A 21236-nucleotide genomic window follows, 5' to 3' on the forward strand; every position below is an offset into this window, starting at 1 on the left:
ATTAAGAAAAGTGATGCCGGTGTGGTTTTGTCCCAGGTTGATGCTGTGGATCCATGTACATATTTGTTTCATGTTTTTATGTTGGGATAACTTGCTGTGAATGTGCATCTTTCGGGGTGCAGGCGGGAAAGTTTGGGGTCTTGCGCGCTCTCGCGCGGAGAAAGGAAGGCTAACCGAACTAGAGGGAGACGAGAGACGAGGGACCAGAAAGAAAGAAAAACAAATAGCATTTTACTGAGAAGAAAGAAAGAGACGAAGATATTGATTTGGTTAGCTAGTAATATATGTTATTGTTTTGTGAATGAGTATCGATTGAGAGAATATTTGTTATTTTTCTTGTTTTCTTGTTTTCCTGAAGTGGTTTGTTTTTACGGTGGGCTAGCCGAAGAAGCTCTGCTACAGTACGGTTGGAGAACTGTTAGCTGCCTCAGCTGTGTCCTTTTTTTCTTTTCTTCTACATTTTTCTACATTCCTTGGGGAGAATCCAGCGAACTGACTTGGATTTTGCCTGCTACACCCGATCGGTTCTTTGAGTACCAGTGTTGGAGTGGTGTGAACTGGAGAGCCTTACCGAGTCATCTACGGGTTGCTAGCTACTGTGGCCAACTATCTGCTGGCTGCCTGAGAGATCAAGCAGAAAGAGCCTTGCTACGACTGGTAGGACAAGAGCCTGATTCTATTTGATTTGTTTTGTGACTACCCTGGAGCCAGACACTTGGACCCGGACTGATCATTTTTGTGTTGTTTGTTGTTTTGAAAGACTTGTACAAAATCTTTGTGAGTGCGCGTGAGTTCACGACGCAGCACTGTGTTTTGTATATGCTGTGATTTAGAGATGAGGTTGGAGTGAGGGATTTTTTTAGAATTAGTTGTTCTACTACTTGACTTGTGTATTCATATATTTGTTGTTTTTTATACTTGTACTTTCAATCAAAATCAATAATCCTCTCATTTAATTAGAGTAAAATAATATCCAAAAAGTCAAGCCCGTTTTCCAAAATAAGAGTCCCACAACCAAATCAATATAATATAGTGATAATCCCATAGATATTTTAAAAGCAAAAATAAGCCACAAGCTAATAAGAATAAATAGATAAAACTTAAGGGAATCAGGGAGAACAATTTATTGACACTTTCATATTGATTTGGGGAATTACTATTTTTTGTGTTATTGTCATTAAGTCAATTGCAATTGTTGTTTGGTTGGTAAATGTGTTTGTTTTTTTTCCATGAGAAGGGAAAAAATAAAACAGAGGTAATAGAGAAACAAAATATCAAAAACAATAACAAAAACAATCCTATTACCTCTGAAATATAGCCAACGTGTTCTGTGTGTTTCATTCTGTAGTGCAAACAGTACCATCTTTCCGAAGAACCAGATATTCTGATACATCTCCCATTGATCATCATTATTATTCTCTGTAGCGGTGTTAAAGTTAGACACTCGTTACACCTGTCTCTCTCTCTTTCTTTCCCTTTCTTTTCCTTTCATATCTGTCTTACCAGCTCTCTCTCTCTCTCTCTCTCTCTCTTTGTCTGACTTTTTCTCACTCTCTTCCTCCTGTCCCTGTCTCTATCTTTTACGCACACTCTCAAACACGCACACACAATTAATTCCGTAACCATATTGCACCCCCTTGTGGTTTGTTAACTGCACAACATGTCTGTTGACAAGTTTGAAAGGAGAAAATGAAAAGGGATTCTGAAACACGTAATTCAGTAATAAAGAGATACATCAAGTAGCTCTCCAACTGCTCCATAAGAGTGACTTAATATGTCCTCCATTTTCATCTGTGGATTCGTCCCTGCATGTTCCGTGTCTAAGCCCAGCCACCTTAAAATGACTAATCTCTGTCAGTCAGCACAGAGTTTAACAGGAGCTTACTGCTTCAGTCAATAATGGGTTTCTCCCCTGCTGACACCCAGCCCAAAAACAAGCTGAAGATTGTCCATCTGTTTATTGTTCTCTGTCTCTCCCTTTCTCTCTCTTTTTCAAGAGATGATTCATACAGCCACTCCCTTCCCCCTGGTCAGTTTGTTCTTCATGTTCATTGGCTTTGTGCTCAACAACATCGGACATGTACGGCCACACCGGACCATACTGGCCTTCGTCTCCGGAATATTTTTCATCCTCTCAGGTATTCTTTTTCTTGCTCCCCTTCTTCCACCTCCTTTTCCGCCTCCCCTTCTTATACCTACTTTTTATAATCTATTGCTCCAGGTGCAGGAATCTTTCATGTCAGGTTTGTCTTAGTTTTACAGCCATGTTTTTCAACTCTTTGTTTCTCTTTCTCTGTCTTTTTTTTCTTACTCTTTCGTCCCTCTCCCTCAGGTCTGGCTCTTGTGGTTGGTTTTGTGCTGTACATCTCCAGTGTCAATGATGAGATGTTGAACAGAACCAAGAGCAGTGAGGCCTACTTCAGTTATAAGTATAGCTGGTCCTTTGCCTTTGCTGCCATCTCCTTCCTTCTCACTGAGGTCAACACCTTTCCACCCAGTTTCCAACAGGTCAAGTGTACGACTGCAAGTGATATAAGTTAGGTAACCGAAGTCTGTCTAGTGTGAACTTAGTGTGTCCCTTCCTTCTTCCTCTCCTCCTACCCACCCTCCTTCTCTCCCCCCTCCCCCCCTCCTCTCCTGAGCGCAGGTGTCATGTCCGTCTACTTGTTCATGAAACGCTACACGGCCGAGGAGCTCTACCAGCCTCGTCATCCCAGCTTCTACCGTCCGCGCCTCAGCAACTGCTCCGACCACTCGGGCCAATTCCTTCACCCGGAGACGTGGGCACGTGGTCGCAGCCCCTCCGACATCTCCTCAGAGGCCTCGCTCCAGATGAGTGCCAGCTACCCCGCCCTGCTCAAATGCCCTGACTATGACCAGGTGTCCTCCTCACCCTGCTAAGAAATCAACCTGGGGTCAGGGGTTTGTTTACGGGGGTCAGTCTTGGGTTAAATACACAGATATTGCTTGAAAGCTTTGCTGTAATATTTGACCCAACCCTGTAAAAGGGATCAGGAAATCACAATGAGGAAGATATTGATCTATCCTCAAATCTTTTAATCAGAGAGATAAAGACAAGATTGTGATGTCTAAAAGTAGTTAATTGTTATGGTTGGATTACATTTTGTACAGTATCTGAGACATTCCAAACTATCTGAAAGGGTTTTAGGCATTTGGATGAATGCAATGGGGGAGAGTTATTCCTTATTATACTGCTGACTTGAGAGCATGAGACTATGGGTTCCCTGATAAACTAGCTCAATACTGTAGATTGATCTCATTATCAATGGTGAGGAAGTGGAGAGGACCTCCTGCTTAAGTTCCTGGGGGTTATGCTCTCAGAGGTCCTGGAATGGAAGATGAATACAACCGCCACAGTCAAAAAAGCACAGCAGCGGCTCTACTTCTTGCGAATACTGAAGAGAAAGAACCTATTTCCCGAGCTGCTTAAGTCATTTTACCACTGTTGCATTGAAAGTGTCATCACATACTGTATCACTGCATGGTAAGTCAACTGCACAGACAAGGACAGGAAATCCCTCAGTTGGGTCATAAGGTCTGCTGGGAAAATAATCGGACTTCCACTGCCTCCCCTGGACGACATCTTTAGGACACGCTGCCTCCGTCGAGCAGGTGGCATTTTGAAGGATAAGGCTCACCCCGCAAACCATCTCTTCTCCCTGCTGCCCTCTTGCAGACGCTACCGGGCTACCACAGACCGCACCTCCAGACTGCAGAACAGTTTCGTCCCCAGGGCCATCACAGAACTAAATACTCACACAACCCTCCTACCCCCACCCAGCAAAACTATTTATGTTTTTAATATATTCATGTGTGAGTGCGTGCAAGCATTGTGGTTGAAGGGTGTATGTGGATCAAAGCATTATTTTGTGGTCGCACAAGCAAATTTCATTGAGTATCTAATGCACAATGACAAATAATAATAATAATTTTCTGTTCTACATTTGAAATGTGACTTGCTATACCACCCATCACCTGCAGGTGGCAGAAACGTATTGTAACTTTTCAGCGGGATTCAAGTTGTCTTTGCAGCCAAGACACAATTCATTTTTGAGCAACAAAGTAATTAGGTGGGGTAACGTCCGCTTGATTACAATTAAAGAGAAGACTGTCTTATTCTCATGATGTAGAAATATTTGAACAAGAGCAATGTCTGTACTGTATATTCTATATTTTAGCTCAAAGTGCTTCATGTTGGAGTTTCTCAGTAGTGTTTTTGTTAATTCATTTACAATGAATATAATGTACCAATGTTGTTTTGTTATAATGGAAAATTACAAAACTTGTGTTTATCGATCGTGGATTATGGAGTGTCGGAGAGTTAATGTTTATCTATTTGTATTGACTCAAAAACACAGACATTTTGTATGCAGCTTAGCTATATTGGCATTGCTACTTTTCTGTAAAAAACATATTGTATATTGTATCTCTGCAAAATTATTTATTGATTTGAAAAATAAATAACATGGCTTGAGAAGTGAAGTGCAGTAGTGTCCAATACCTTTATGTTTATAATGTCTGAAATTACTATACATTTTCAAATTGTGAACAAAGATGTAAACAGTTGTTTAGACCTAAAAGTAATGAAATAATGATAAGGTTTAATAGAATATACTTTATTTTATTTCAGGTAGAGGTTACTGGTGTCAAACTGATGCTGTGCTTTATCCAAATTCATACTTAGTTTTACTGTATAATTGTTGCACTCACCATATAACATTGTCAGTGTTACTGCAATGACAGAGAAGCTTGAAGTCAGTCAACTAGAGGTACCTAACATTAAACATGCTATATACATTTTTTTTTTATGAATGGTAAATTATTAATATTATGAATTCAGTCATTCATTCCTTTTAAATGTTAATACATAGAAATGTCTAGTTCAGAGGTTTCAGTTATAGGAGTTCCATACAAATGCAAAAATGTTGGTCAAGTACAATGAATAATTCATTAGACCAGTGTGGGCTTCATGTATACTTTATAGTAGTTACAAGTAATGTACAACATGACTGATAGCTCTTACAGATATATAAAAGCTAATGTAGCTATAGCCTTCCACAAGGTAGCAGTACAGTATGTCATATACTGCCTTTGTGTCAGGACAGGTATTTTACAATCACTTATGATCCCAATGTTCATCTTAGTTGTCGTCAAACACTGATTCACCAACCAGATCAGTGGTTCTTATCTGACTATAATTAAATATCATCATAATAATTATTAGTATCATTGTCATCATTACATCATAATTGATTTTCTGACATCTCACAGTTTTTGCTTATGATTATGTTTAAGGCTTTTGTATTGCCCACCCCAAACTTAACTGATGCAAGTACTGCCAGAAGTTTCACAGAGTGTGCATCCAACAACAACAAAAAGATAAAAACCTATACAGTATATATACATACATAACTTTAGTCTACAGTTTTCAAATGTTACGGATAGAATTAAACCATTTCACAAAGGAAATAAATACAAACAGGTAGTTGATTATAGTTTTTTTAAAGGGGAACATAAAAGCAAGCAAGGATCTTCAGATTACAAATCAAATTCCTACGGGAACACAACAAAACATCAAACCCTCACATCTCATAATCAACACAGTCCAGTAGCTTTGGACCTTGAGAGATTAAAAAAAGAAAAGCTTAAACTGACTGGTGTCCGTAGATGGTTTCTGCATGCCCATAAAAAGCTTAAAGGCAAGTTACTCTGTTAAAAAGGGCTTCTGATATCACAAGTTGGGTTCATCTGGGCATTGTACAACTGCAATTTTAATTCACAACCAAAATCATAAGTATGCACTTTTCATTATCATGTGGTCCACACATAATATGAAATCAGTCCAGCTGACTTATAACTTCAACACTGGGTCTACATTTGACCTAAATTGAACCTAGCTCTGGATAGGTTCTCATACTGAACTCTTGCAAATGGCACTATTGAGATGTATTCAGCACCAGTAATATGATGACCGTTAATGTTAGGGTACTGCAATATTAAGGTTCAACCCTTCCCACAAACTCAATAACCCCCTCCACTTCTGATCTCTCCCTCCCCCCCCCTCTCTCTCCTTCTCTTTACCGCTCACACATTGTCACACTAAGAGGAGCTGGTTTGATATCTCCCTTATGAATTATTCCCAACCAACTGTATAAAACACACAAATCTCTGTATGTTCGCTAGCAGAGACACCACTCTGTCATTTTGTTTACCTCTCAGTCCAAGGACCTTCCAGATGGCCTTAACTTGCCTCTGTTGGCACACTTTAGATACATACACTGTAGCTGCAAACATTATGCACACACATACAAACACACAGGCACACTGTACATAAAACACTGAACATACAAACACCATTTTCCAAAAGAGTACCGTGCAGACCTGCAAACTCACATGCATGCATGTGCATCGGGATAAAATGGCTGCTGTGCTTTCACAATCATCCACAGAAAAAGGATACCCAGACACACAGAAAAATCTGCAACACTTTTAGATCCAGGTGCTTGAAGGAGAGTTGTTTATTAGGCAATAAGGCGTTACTAAGTCAGTAAATCTTATTAACACATAGAAATGTTAACAAGCATCTTATACGGTCATTTTTACCTATTAACTACAGTTTATTACAAGTACCTGAATCAAAAGTGTTACAAAAAAATGTAAACCAGTAGTGCGGTGGGGGGGGGGGGGGGGGGGGGGGCAGCTTACAGAAAGACAGAGGGAGGCGGAGGGGTAGAAAACAGAAAGCCTGCATCACACTGCCAGCCTCTGGTGTTAAGGACCTGATGATCATAAACTAATGGTGTCCATCAGTGGATCCATGATACGTGACAGTGATAGTCTTCTCCTGTGTTGCCTGCCCCAGGGTTCTCCAGCTGTATGGCAGCCATGGAGATTGTTCAGGGGGGACGGACAAAGGGTTTGCCTTCAAAACCGGAGTCTGTCCTCAGATGGTGTGGGTCTTCCCAGGGTCTGCTGACCATCTTTAGTTTTGTGACGGAGTTTCAGAAGGTTCCAGGAGGAGTGTGTGTGGCTGTGAGAGTGAGTGAGACGGACAGAAAGAGAAAGAGGGGAGAATGAAGGTGTGGGGAATGTAGACTGGAGATTGTTCATAAGAGAAAGAAAAAGGAGGAACATTGGGGAGTCAGATGGCTGAGCGGTGTGGGAGTCGGGCTAGTAATCAGAAGGTCGCCGGATCGATTCCCCGCCGTGCCAAATGACGTTGTGTCCTTGGGCAAGGCACTTCACCCTACTTGCCTCGGGGGAATGTCCCTGTACTTACTGTCGCTCTGGATAAGAGCGTCTGCTAAATGACTAAATGTAAATGTAACATTAGTCAAGAGAGATGGAGAGATGGAGAGATGGAGGGATAGAGGGATCGAAGGAGTAGAGCAGAGGAGGGATGGAATTGTAACAGGTGTAGTTGCACTACTCGTCAGTGATGCTTCCTTCTGATCTTCCCCACACCAGGATTCGAACTCTTACAAGCTCCGCTTTAACCAGGTACGCAAACCGAAAAGCTAGCTCTTCGATAGCGTGGATGGGGTATTCATACTGAGGAGTGAGTTTAACCAGTTCAACTCTGTTACAGAAGGATAGAATGGAAGGAGGAGTGATGGAGGAGGGGAATGTTGGAGGAGTGCTGATAGTTCCCTCTTCATTTCTTGTTGGCTATCCTCCTCTTCCTTGTGGCCAGCATGTCGTAGAAAGGATCTCTGCTGATGCTTTCCCTGGAGAAACCAATCGGAGCAGAGCACCATGAAATAAATAAGACACAGGGGTAGACTGGAACATCTTTGATATGGAAATGCAGGCAGATTTACACAAACCCCAGATCAAACTAGATCAGAAAAAAGAGAGAAAAAAGTTTGTGCAATGACCTAGTTTGGTTTCCATGGTTTCTGAAGAGAACCCACCCCCTTGTCCTATCTCGTCTCTTTTTCCCCCGGTTCTCTAGCTCCATCTCTGTGAGTTTCCCTGGAACGTTCTCCATGATTCCTCCTGATCTAGAACCCTGCCACGCACACACACACCCTCCTGCAGTTTTAAAGATTTTTAGGCCTCCCTCCCTCCGTCCCACAGGGCTCCGTCCTTGGCCCCCTGCTCTTCTCTCTGTACAGCACCTCACTTGGACCAATCATCACTTCCCATGGCTTCTCCTACCACTGCTACGCTGACGACACGCAGCTGTACCTGTCGTTCCCCCCGACTGATCCGGGGATCTCAGCTAGGATCGAGGCCTGCCTCACAGACATCTCCGCCTGGATGACCGAGCACCACCTCCAGCTGAACCTCGCCAAAACAGAACTTCTCATCATCCCGGCTAAACCCTCCATCTCCCACGATCTGTCAATCACCCTGGGATCTGCGACGGTGACCCCTTCATCCTCTGCCAGGAACCTTGGGGTTACCATGGATGACGAGCTCTCCCTCACGGCCAACATTGCCGCAGTCTCCCGGTCTTGTAGATTCACCCTCTACAACATCCGGAAGATCAGGAGATACCTGTCTGAGCACTCCACCCAGCTGCTAGTCCAAGCACTGGTCCTCTCCAAGTTGGACTACTGCAACTCGCTGCTCGCTGGTTTCCCAGCATGTGCAACCCGCCCTCTTCAGAGGATTCAGAACGCAGTGGCCCGCCTGGTCTACAATCTACCCAGACGCTCCCATGTTACCCCGCTCCTCATCTCTCTCCACTGGCTACCCATCAAAGCCCGTATCAGATTCAAGACCCTGGTACTGACCTTCCGAGCAGTGAACAGGACTGCACCCGACTACATCAAGTCTCTCCTGCAACCTTACACCCCCGCCCGTCACCTACGGTCTTCTTCAGACAACCGCCTGGTGGTCCCACCACTCAAGACTGCCCGGTCCCAACACAAGCTCTTCTCCTGCCTGGCCCCCCAATGGTGGAACCAGCTCCCCACCTCCATCAGGGACACTGACTCTCCCCACCTTCAAGAAAGGCTCAAGACGCACTTGTTCCGGGAGTACAATGGCACTTAGGAATGCTTGGCTGGACCTGATGTTTCCTCCAGGATCACAATGACTCTTATTGAGTGACTTGTTGCTCTTGTAGGTTAGTTATAACGAAGTTAAGTCTTGTACTTGCTGTGAAATATTTTACTGTTGATTGTTCTTCTACAGGTACAGTCCTGCACTTTTTGTGGTTCATGTTGTTTTAATTTGTAACTTGTATAACTGCATGCTCTTCTGGGTCTTCCCTTTTGGCACTGTGTAAGAAGTTTTGGGCCTATATGTACAATGAATGTGTTTCAGGAAGAAGCTTGATACAATGTATGTTAATTCAACTCCATTTGGTAGAGATGCCACCTGTAGTTTTATAACACCTAACTAGGAGACATGAAGTCTAAGAGACATGAAGTCTGGGTGACCTGATAGGGTTCTTGTCACCTGGGGGGAAGAGACAGTTGGTCTGAAGAAAATGTGGATTCAACTGTATTGTTCTAAGGATTTAACCAATGACAGAAGAGAATTGGTATAGCTTCAGGTGTGTAGGATGGACCAATGGCTTTTGAGAACTGTTGTATCTATAAAATGGTCTGTTGAAGAATGTTCTGGGGGGTGTCTTATGTTTGTGTGCTGATGATGTTATGTTGGTAACGTTATTATGCTTAAACCTACGTCAAATAAACATTAACTCTATACTTCACCCAACTTCAGCTTGAACAATTGATTGTCTGCAAAAACTACCACGACAGTTTTGGAGGGGGCATCCGGATGTCCATTGAAGTGCGACTTGGACTCGTGAGTGGCAAGAACGGGATTCTTCCTCAGGGTCAGGTGGTTCAATGCGGCATTTTGAACAGGGGAAAAGTGGTGAGTTACTGAGATCGATTACTTTGAGTGAAGTTGTGGTGAGGTTGAAGTTGTTGTTGAATTTGATGGGGTTTTGTTTGAATGGTACAATTTTAGTCGGATAAATAGATGTGCAATTCCATCTTAATTCGGGTCCAAATTGTGATATTGCTACATTCCTACTGTAAATCCTCTGTGTTTAGTCTTTGAGTAGTTCAAAGATGCAGTTGTGGTCTGTGTTAAGTCTTTGATGTTGTTCAGAGCTCCAGACGTGGCCAGTTTATGTTGCTGCGCCAGTTGCCATATGCATTGTGCATATGGTTGTCCATCCATGGGTGTGTGGATGAGTGTTTGGGTAATGTGGAATGTTCTTGAAATTCACAGTGGATGATCTGTGAATGGATTGGTTGAAATTGTCATATCTAGTTACCAAATTTTTTTATTTTCTCACAAATACATGTTATTGCGATATTTTAGGGAATTGTATGAGCTATCTAGGTCTATTGAAGTCATGTAATTACTAAAGTATATTAATACATGTTCAAGGCCCGTTGCGTTGAAGTCGTACAAAGGATCTTGAGTCCCATTAGGGGTTACGAGTTCTGCATGAGTTTATTGCTACTGAGATGTGTGTGTTATGATTAATTCTTAGTTTGGTGGTGGACCAATGCGTGGCAAACATTGGTTAATAAATCCTAACCAAATTGACAAGTTGCAGATTGTCGACCAGAACTGAGATGGATGTGTAAACGGCTAATCTGATGTGGTGGTTTCCATGTTGAATTTGAATCCCGACTTCTCTTTTATGTGAGGAAGGAGAAGTTAAAGAAAAAGTGAGGAAATTGTCTAAGTTTGTCTTTTGTGTTAAATGTTTGTTTGAAACAACGAGGAGTATAAGAAAATAACTAATCCATAAAATACACATAATTTTTTCTTCCGAATGTGCTAGTCCGCCGTCTGTTGAACAATGTCTGCTAAAAATTGCCAGAAAGACAGCGCTTGGATCGGAAAGATCAAGGCTGTGGTTTCGTGAGTGTCCAGAGAGACAGGGAAAAATGGCAAAGGGATTTGTCACAGTTTACAGACAGAATCAACAGCGATGGTGGCAAAGGAAGGAATTGCAGTTTCAAAATTGATACTACGGAAGGGTAATTGCCTAACACATGCGCACACAAAACGAGAGATGACAACTACACAATGACATTTTGTATCCTGATTAGGAATTGTATTGAAGCTGGATTTTTGTTTTGTTTTTGAAAAACTGTTTACTGTTGGATGACATTAATTGTACAAAAAGAAAAACTGTGGAAATGTGAAAGAAGTTTTGGGCCTATTTGTACAATGAATGTGTTTCAGGAAGAAGCTTGATACAATGTATGTTAATTCAACTCCATTTGGTAGAGATGCCACCTGTAGTTTTATAACACCTAACTAGGAGACATGAAGTCTAAGAGACATGAAGTCTGGGTGACCTGATAGGGTTCTTGTCACCTGGGGGGAAGAGACAGTTGGTCTGAAGAAAATGTGGATTCAACTGTATTGTTCTAAGGATTTAACCAATGACAGAAGAGAATTGGTATAGCTTCAGGTCTGTAGGATGGACCAATGGCTTTTGAGAACTGTTGTATCTATAAAATGGTCTGTTGAAGAATGTTCTGGGGGGTTCAGGGCCATCAGCTGAGTAGTGCTGGTGGGCTGGATTCTCCCGGTTCCATTCTAGAATGCTAGATGGAGCTGTATGGAATTGTCTTTGTGTTATTGTCTTATGTTTGTGTGCTGATGATGTTATGTTGGTAACGTTATTATGCTTAAACCTACGTCAAATAAACATTAACTCTATACTTCACCCAACTTCAGCTTGAACAATTGATTGTCTGCAAAAACTACCACGACAGCACTTGTTATTTTTTTTTTCAAAATGTATGCTTCATGTTTTGGCTGCTTGCAATGTTTGGGACTAACTTGTTGTTATGATCAGTTACCTATGCTCTTTTGTAAAGCTCTCTCTTGGAAGTCGCTTTGGATAAAAGCGTCTGCTAAATGCATAAATGTAAATGCTTCCTGACATCATCAAATCCCTGTCCTAGTCTGACATCATGGGTGACAAATGAAGTACCTTCCTGTTAGGGGTCTCAGTAAGCAGTGAGAGTCTTACTTGATTGACTTGATCCAGTCTTCCTTCTCCTCGGGTGTGGGCGCCGATATCCTATACACTACGTGGTTGCCCTCGACAACACGTCCATCTGCCTCTGTCTTGCAGGCTTTGATCACCTGACCCTTGTGGTTAGGGTTGAAGAGCTCAAAACAGTTCTGGAAGAATTGATAGGTACTGTTATGCTAACTATAACATAGTTAGGAGCACCTTCAATATTTGTTGACTCCAGGACTATGAGCGTAGATTTAGGGTTATGACTATAGTCTGTTATTGTTGGTTGAAGGTTGGAATGTGTATATTGAGGTATGTAAAGGGACTATTGAGGTATATTGAGATAAATACTGTGTATGTTGAGATGTATTGAGGAATATAGTGTGTATTTTTAAGTATTGAGGTATATAATGAGGTGTATATTGAGATATACTGTATAATGCGTACGTTGAGGTGTATTGAGGTATATAATATATATCATTAGGTATATTGAGGTAGGGCTGGACAGTATGACGGTATATACCGTGCAACGGTAGAAATGTGTCTACCGGGAGAGATTTGGCTATACCGTTTCAACCGCGGTATACTTTATACTTTATTTTTGTATTACACGTGTCAATTAAATGTCTGGTTGTTGTATTGTATATAAGCTATCATATAAATCGCATTCTTGCGATATTCAGAATTGTAGTTTAACTTCTATTTGATTTGCTATTTTCGTTTGACCTGAAGCACATTTGCGTTGGTCTGACGGAAATTTCAATGTGGAGTGTATTTTGTCTAAGCGGACCACATTCATGCCGATGCTAATTACTTATATATTTGATGTCCCATTCTGCAGGTAACCAATTCGATTTGTTGTTCAAGTTTTATGTCTCGCGCTGTAAAATTATTGTTGTAAAATTACACTGGTTGCGTTGCTAGCATTCTTGATCTAGGACAGGGGTCGGCAACCCAAAATGTTGAAAGAGCCATATTGGACCAAAAAAAACAAAAACAATTCGGTCTGGAGCCGCAAACAGATTAAAAGTCTAATATAAGCCTTATAATGAAGGAAACACATGCTCTAAGTGTCTATATTAGCTATATTAGCCTATTATAAAAATTATAAGTAGGCTACAAATACCTAATAAGCATTCATTAAAAAAGCTAGCTAGCTTCCGTTACCTAACAACCTAGCATAACACTCGTAGCAATGCTACTTCCTGCTAGTGTTACTTGTTAGCCTCCTCATTATAAAATTTGAAGCCATATGATAAAGATTCCATAGTCGATAATATAGATAGGTACTTTATTAACCCCCGAACGCAAATTATTGTGTCCAGGTAGACAGATAGCTAGAAAGCTCACGCAGTCCAGAAAATCTTTAATCGATAAGTTGGATATTGTAGCTACAGTACAGTTTGAGTCTTTTGTTTTTAACTCAAGTGTTGTCTCATGTGAGGCAGTTGTTTTTGTTTGTAATAAATAATTGAGTGTGATGATGTACGGTATGGTTATTTTGTACCATTTCTTAATTGAATTTACAGAACAATTACTATACCGTGATATATACCCTAACCGTGATATAAAATTACTCATACCGTGATAGAAGATTTTGGCTATATCGCCCACCCCTATATTGAGGTATACAGGACTGTCTCAGAGAATTAGAATATTGTGATAAAGTTCTTTATTTTCTGTAATGCAATTAAAAAAACAAAAATGTCATGCATTTTGGATTCATTACAAATCAACTGAAATATTGCAAGCTTTTTATTCTTTGAATATTGCTGATTATGGCTTACAGCTTAAGAAAACTTAAATATACTATTTAACTCTAAATATTAGAATATTTCCTCAGACCAAGTAAAAAAAAAGATTTATAACAACAAAACAAAATCAAACATTTGAAAATGTCCATTAATGCACTCAGTACTTGGTTGGGAATCCTTTTGCACGGATTACTGCATCAATGCGGCGTGGCATGGAGGCAAACAGCCTGTGGCATTGCTGAGGTGTTATGGATGCCCAGGATGCTTCAATAGCGGCCTTTAGCTCATTTGCATTGTTGGGTCTGGTGTCTTTCAGCTTCCTCTTCACAATACCCCACAAATTCTCTATGGGGTTCAGGTCAGGGGAATTGGCAGGCCAATCGAGGACAGTAATGCCATGTTCAGTACACCAGTTACTGGTGGTTCTGGCACTGTGGGCAGGTGCCAGATCATGCTCAGTGATGGTTTGGGGAGCCATGTCAGCTGCTGGTGTTGATCCACTGTGTTTCATCAAGTCCAGAGTAAATGCAGCTGTGTACCAAAAGATTTTAGAGCATTACATGCTTCCGTCTGCTGAAAAGCTCTATGGAGATGAGGATTTCATTTTCCAGCATGATCTGGCACCTGCCCACAGTGCCAGAACTTGGATTCCCAACCAAGTACTGAGTGCATTAATGGACATTTTCAAATGTTTGATTTTGTTTTGCTGTTATAAATATTTTTTTTTACTTGGTCTGAGGAAATATTCTAATATTTAGAGATAGGATATTTGAGTTTTCTTAAGCTGTAAGCCATAATCAGCAATATTAAAATAATAAAAGGCTTGCAATATTTCAGTTGATTTGTAATGAATCCAGAATGCATGACATTTTTGTTTTTTTAATTGCATTACAGAAAATAAAGAACTTTATCACAATATTCTAATTTTCTGAGACAGTCCTGTATAATGTGTATATTGAGGTCAGGGTTAAGGCGTTGACCAATGAGGACAAACACTCACTGGTTTCCTGGGTTCCTCCACCTCTCTGATGCTGAGGTTTTCGAGAGGAATGATGCCTCGAGGCTCCTTATCCTGGTGAAGAGAGGAAGAGAGAGAGAGACGCAAGCACCAAGGCCAGGTCAGAGAAAGGGAGATGAAGAGAGAAGGAGAGGGAGAGGAGATATGAAGCAAGGCAGAGAGAGAGAATGAGAGAGAGGGAGAGAAGATGAGGGAGAGATAGACATAGAGAGGTGGATGAAGAGAGAATGAGAGGGAGAGAGGGAGGGAAGGAAGGAGATATGAAGAGAGGCAGAGAAGGGGAGAGGGGACAAAATGTGCTGTGACATGTTTTCCTAGTCTGGAAAACAACCTTCACTACCCTGTGGTCTGTTCTCTGTAATGTAGGAAATAATGCATGTGTCAAGCGTGCCAGTGTCTAGGGGACAGGACATCATGATAGCATCCACAAGGATAATACCAGGGCAGAGGAGACCAAAGTGCTGATGATGCTTTTATCTAGGACAGACAGACAGATGAAGTCTTAAGGCCGAAATATGCTTCTGCGTCTCCGTTTACGGATGGGCGGGCGCACGGATACGCACGGATACGGACGGATAGACTGCGTTTATGGTTCTCCGTAGGCTGTGGGTGCTGAAAACAATTCACCGCCAGAAGAGTAGGTGGCGCAACGGTTTTTTGTTTATACGTCGCTGAGTGTTTATTTACCTAGGTTACCGAAAAGTCGGAGCAAATTTACAAATTAGCCATTCCATCAATAAAATATGCACATTTTCAGCAACTACACTGCCCATTTCTCATCACATTTTAATTCAGATTCTGATTTACCGTTTAGCTGAAATATGAATTGTAAAAACTTTACAAGCAATGGCAGTCAAAGGATTCTGTTCGTCCTGCTATCACGGCAACCCCGCCCCTACCCCTGACGCAAGCGGTACTTAATACTGACCAATCACAGCCAAGGGGGTCTCCGTAGCTCTCCGTAGCTCTCCGTAGCTACGACGGATAGTTACAAAATTAAGGATGTGCACGTCAAGCTGTCCGAGGCTCTACGAGGGCTGACGGAGAGCTTTTAGAGGGCGTTCCACGGAGACGACGGCGTTCCCATGTGTCCGTTTTTCGAAAAACGCAGAAGCATATATCGGCCTTAACACACACAACAAACACAAACACACACGCACACACACACACACAGAGGAAGATACATGCAGCCATAAGCACACAGGTCATTTGTTTTCACACACAATGCAACCACACATAAACACTCATACACACACTAATGTGATTGTTGTGATTATGATAACTATGATTGGTTGTACTGTGCCATATATTATCTCCACCCTGGTAGACTTACTGTGGTGTACTCAAAGTAGTAGAGGCAGTTATCAGTTAGGATGAACCACCTTCTCTTCCAAGTCTTTACCCGCCCTCCTGACAGGAAGTAAAAGAGGAAACAGGAAATGACGCAATGGCATTAGTGACAGACTGGTAGCCTTCATAGGAAAACTTTATATATATATAAAAAAAAAAACACTACCAGATAGTGGTAACAGTATTAAACTAGAGAGGGTACAATTTCTGGGGAAATTGTAGGGTGTGCTTGCTTGCATCGGTTGCAGGTGGGTCCGTTTTCCCATCTAGTGATATTTTCAAGCATTTAGCCAACTCATATTGCATAATTCATTAAGAACACCCTTTGAAACAAAAAAAACTCTTGAAACAAACTACTGTAACAACGTTGTCACTGGCAGTATTTCAGATGGAATTGCGATTCAAATAGTACCGTCTGCTAACTGAAAATAAGCCCCCCAAAATGTAAATAAGTTTGATATTAATTTAGGGGGACATGGCTAATTCAAAAGCAGTTTGCTAGAGGCAAGCTAACTGCTGTTGCTATCCACACTTTACTGATTGTTTGAAAGCGCTGGAAATTAGAACGTTTATTTTGTAAGGGTTAATTACGGTGGCCGACATGTGCAAACACGCTACAAATAGACAAAGTACAAGCAAATTTACAATACACAAGCAAATTAAGAAAACATGTATTTGACCACACATGCACAGCATTCAGCAAACGCGCTGCAAATATAGAAACGCGCTGCAAATACACACAACACAACCAAATACATAAACACGCTGCAAATATAGAAACGCACTGCAAAAAGGAAAACACGCAAACCCCAAAAACAAATGCAAACAGAAATATAGCTGCAAGCAGCAATGTGGTGGCCAAGCAGGTCAGATGACCCAGAAGAAACTTTCGACATCTAGTGACTGCGGTTTACCTGGCTTTCTTTGCAGTGGCTTATAGTCTCGCTAAACAGAGAATCAGAGACATGACAAGCTTGTCAGCTTTGGCTGGATTTGAACCTCTGACGTTGCCAGGACACCAATTTATCCTAGTGAGCTATTCTCAGTGCTGGAAATCAGATTTCAGTGACTGCGTAAAAATATAAAGAATTTTTCCTGTGGCAAGCGGTTGTCAGATTTGTCCCAAGTTTAAACAGCTGTAATTCAGTCCTATTTTGATATGTCAATGTGATTGTGGTCTGAAGATAATCTGTGTAAAAGTTGGTGAATATTTGATACATTTTGAGTAGGACAAAAATGTTTTATTAATTAATGAAAATGGCGGCATCAATTTGGCTGGTATCACAAGTTAACATGTGTCAGACATGGGATCGCCCCCCTAGAGGTTAGAGGACACATATCTGTAAAGCACAATAAATCTGACTCTTCTTGAGTATAGATCCCCTGAGATTGAAACATTATCATTACCATTATGATTATACTGTTAGACAGCTACTGTGGCATACCTGGCTTCACTAAACAGATAAACAAGTATCATGACATGCGTGATGACTTTGGCTGGATTCGAACCTATGACCTTACACTTCAGAGGAACCCATCTTATCCCAGTGAGCTATTCTCAGTGCAAGGAATTACTGTGTTCAGTTACTATTTAAAAAAAAGTAAGCCGTTTTTCCTGTGGGAAGCGTTGTCAGATTTGAACCAAGTATAAAAAGTTGTAATTCAGTCATATTTTGACAAATCGAGGTGATTGTAGTCTGAAAATGATTTGATTACATGTCCATGAAAATAGGAGCAACGGCAAACGAGGAGTTCAAAAAAGTATGTTTTTATGAAAATTCCAAATGGCCGACGCCCAAAATGGTGGACACGGGACAATGTGATATATTTCGACTTGGTATGCCACGTAGAATCAGAAGAGACCAATCTTGTGATTTATGACAAATCTGTTCAGAAGTTATGATGCAAGAAATCCGATGCACTGGCTAGATGTAGATTCACTATATCTACAAAGCACAATAAATCGGATTCTTCATGAGTATAAATCCCCTGAGAATGAAACATTATCGTGGCCATTATGATTATACTGCTCGACAGCTACTGTCACATACCTGGCTTCACTAAACAGATAAACCAGTATCATGACATGCCTGAGACTTTGCCTGGATTCGAACCTATGACCTTGCACTTCAACGGAGCCAGTCTATCCCAGTGAGCCATTATCAGCACTGGGAATTGCTGTGTACAGTTACTGAATACAAAAAGGAAGCCGTTCCTCTTGTGGCACGCATGGTCAGATTTGGCCCGAGTTTAAACAGCTGTAATTCAGGCATATTTTTACATGGCAAGGTGATTGTGGTCTGAAGATAATCTGTGCCAAATCTGGTGAATATTGGATACATTGTGTAGGAGTAAGGAAAAAAGTTTTATTCATTCATTCAAAATGGCGGCATCATCAATTCGTCTGGTATCACGCGTTAACATGCATCAGACGCGGGATCTCCTAAGATATCACGAGACATAGGAATTGCTTAAATACGCCAAACAAATCAACAGTTATTGGTCAAAACACAATCCTACCTATTGTAATGCCCCCTAGAGGTCAAATGACACTACCTGTCTCAAACCTCTTAATAAGAGGGCCTTGAGTCCATACACCAAGTTTGGAGTCAATGCATCAAAGCTTGGCTAAGATATTACCTCACTTCCTTTTTCCGGATCAGTTGCTCAATTTGATTGGCTGTAACTAACAAACGGTTGCAGAAATCAAAACGCCATGTGATGTCTTTTGTGAGGCTTGGTCTGAAAATGTTTGCCTATTGCAGCGCCACCTAGAGGTGAAATGGCATGACCTATTTTGGACTTCTTTAGAACAGGGTCCCTCGTCCCTATACCAAATTTGTTGTCAATGCAGTAAAGAGGTGCTGAGATATGACCTCACTTCTTTTATGGTGGCTTGGTTGACGATTTTGATTGGCTGATGACTTTGATTGGCTGTTCCAGTCGAGTGTAGAAAGTCTAAAAAACATGTGATTTCTTTTGTGTGGCTTGGTCTGAAGATGATCTGTGCCAAATTTGGTGAAGATTGGACAAACCTTATAGGAGAGGTAGCGAAAAAACGTTATATTCAAAATGGCGGCCACATCAATTCAGCCACATCAATTTGATGTGGCTGTATATAACAAACGGTTGCGAAAATCAAAGCTCCAGGGGATAATTTTTGTGAGGCTTGGTCTGAAGATCATCTGTGGCAATTTTGAAGAAGATTCGACAAGAATTGTAGGAGGAGTAGCGAAAAAACGCTTTTCCTTTACATTCAAAATGGCGGAGAATCTATAGAACTGGGTATGATGTCATAGAGTGCGTTGAACTCGTCTTGATCCAGGGAATCCAACGATACCTCATTTTGGACAATGGGGCATATGGTTCAAAAGTAACATGTGTAAACACACCTTCAACTTTGACCCATTGGTGGCGCTAGATGGTTGGAATGGGAGACATGAAACTTGGTGAAATTGATGAGGGGACTGGTCCCAAATAGTGTGCCAAAATTCACAACTTCTGACCATACGGTTCTAGGGGCTGCCATAGACTCCAATGACAGAAGAAGATGTATAATAATAATAATAAATATAGCTGCAAGCAGCGATGTGGTGGCCAAGCAGTCAAATGACCCATAAAACACTTTAGAAGTCCTCAGAACAGGGTTCCGAGTGCATGCAGCAAGTTTGGTGTGAATCCATCAAAGATTTGCTGAGATACAACCCAACTTCCTGTTTGATGGCTTAATTGCACATTTTGATTGCCTGTACCGGGCAAAACGGTTGTGAAAATCAAACAATCATGTGATGGCCTTTGTGAGGCTTGGTCTGAAGATAATCACTGGGAAATTTGGTGAAGATTGGACAACATGTGTAGGAGGAGTAGAGAAAATTTTTTTTTCAATGAATTCAAAATGGCGGCCGCTTCAATTCGGCTATTATCACAAATGATGATGGGTCACACACGGGACGTCCCAAGATATCATGAAACAAAGGAATCCCTTAATAAAGGCAAACAAATCAACAGTTATTGGCCAAAACACATTTTTGCTTCCCGCGGCCACGCCCAGTAATGACATGACACCAAATTCATTGGACAGCCTCAGAAGAGGGTTCCGAGTCATCACACCAGGTTTGGGGTTGATTTCTTAAAGATTAGCCGAGATATGATCCAACTTCCTGTTTGGTTGCTTTGTTGCCAATTTTGATTGGCTGTACTGGACAAACGGTTTTGAAAATCAAATATCCTTTGATAACTTCTGTGAGGGTTGGTCTGATGATGATGTGTGCCAATTCTGGGGAAGATTTGACAAAAATTGAGGGAGGAGAAGCAAAAAAACGTTTTTTCACAAAATTCAAAATGGCAGAAAATCTATATAACCGGAAATTGACGCCATGGTGTGCGTTGAACTCGTCTCGATCCAGGGAATCCAACGGTACCTCATTTTTGAAAATCGGTCATACGGTTCAAAAGTTACGTGTGTAAACACAAGTCCAACTTTGACCAGTTGGTGGCGCTAGAGTGCTCCAATGGAAGACATGAAACTTGGTGAATATAAAGAAGGGATTGTGCTTAATGAGTGTGCCAAATTTCACAACTTTTTACCATACGGTTCTAGGGGCTGCCATAGACTCCAATGACAGAAGAAGTGTAATAATAATAATAATAAGAAAAGGTAGAATCACTTATGTGGCTTCGCCGCTTCGCGGCTTGGCCACCAATAATAAGAAAAGGTAGAATCACTTATGTGGCTTCGCCGCTTCGCGGCTTGGCCACCAAATATAGCTGCAAGCAGCAATGAGGTGGCCAAGCAGTCAAATGACCCATAAAACACTTTAGAAATCCTCAGAACAGGGTTCCGAGTGCATGCAGCAAGTTTGGTGTGAATCCATCAAAGATTTGCTGAGATACGACCCAACTTCCTGTTTGATGGCTTAATTGCATATTTTGATTGCCTGTACCGGGCAAACGGTTGTGAAAATCAAACAATCATGTGATGGCCTTTGTGAGGCTTGGTCTGAAGATAATCTCTGCCAAATTTGGTGAAGATTGGACAACATGTGTAGGAGGAGTAAAGAAAAAACGTTTTTCAATGAATTCAAAATGGCGGCCGGATCAATTCTGCTATTATCACAAGTTATCATGTATC

The 21236-nt window shown here is 41.3% G+C and overlaps 2 protein-coding genes across 4 annotated transcripts in view; one reads left to right on the forward strand and one right to left on the reverse strand.

Moving 5' to 3' along the window:
* Window positions 1-1600: 1600 nt before the first annotated feature.
* cacng5b (calcium channel, voltage-dependent, gamma subunit 5b) lies at window positions 1601-4502 on the forward strand. Of its 2 annotated transcripts, none has more exons than XM_047017365.1 (2): window positions 1601-2138; window positions 2648-4502. In XM_047017365.1, exons 1-2 carry the CDS (start codon window positions 2000-2002, stop codon window positions 2899-2901), a joined length of 393 nt encoding a protein of 130 aa, XP_046873321.1. In that variant the 5' UTR covers window positions 1601-1999; the 3' UTR covers window positions 2902-4502. The 2 variants fall into 2 exon arrangements, with proteins under 2 accessions (XP_046873321.1, XP_046873322.1); XM_047017366.1 differs by lacking the exon at window positions 2648-4502 and adding an exon at window positions 2333-2612.
* Window positions 4503-7588: 3086 nt separating this feature from the next.
* The window catches only part of LOC124465503 (cytohesin-3), a 142550-nt gene continuing 128902 nt past the window's right edge, over window positions 7589-21236 (reverse strand). The window contains exons 10-13 of one of the 2 annotated variants that reach the window (XM_047017322.1): window positions 16089-16165; window positions 14738-14809; window positions 11993-12147; window positions 7589-7748 (exon numbers count right to left, since the gene is read on the reverse strand). In XM_047017322.1, the coding sequence (XP_046873278.1) occupies window positions 7676-7748; window positions 11993-12147; window positions 14738-14809; window positions 16089-16165 (377 nt within the window). In that variant the 3' untranslated portion in view covers window positions 7589-7675. Of the gene's footprint in view, window positions 7749-11992; window positions 12148-14737; window positions 14810-16088; window positions 16166-21236 lie in introns of those variants that run through there. The other variant, XR_006955829.1, reaches the window with a different exon arrangement.

The sequence above is a fragment of the Hypomesus transpacificus genome, unplaced genomic scaffold (assembly GCF_021917145.1).
Source record: "Hypomesus transpacificus isolate Combined female unplaced genomic scaffold, fHypTra1 scaffold_52, whole genome shotgun sequence".
NCBI lineage: Eukaryota > Metazoa > Chordata > Actinopteri > Osmeriformes > Osmeridae > Hypomesus > Hypomesus transpacificus.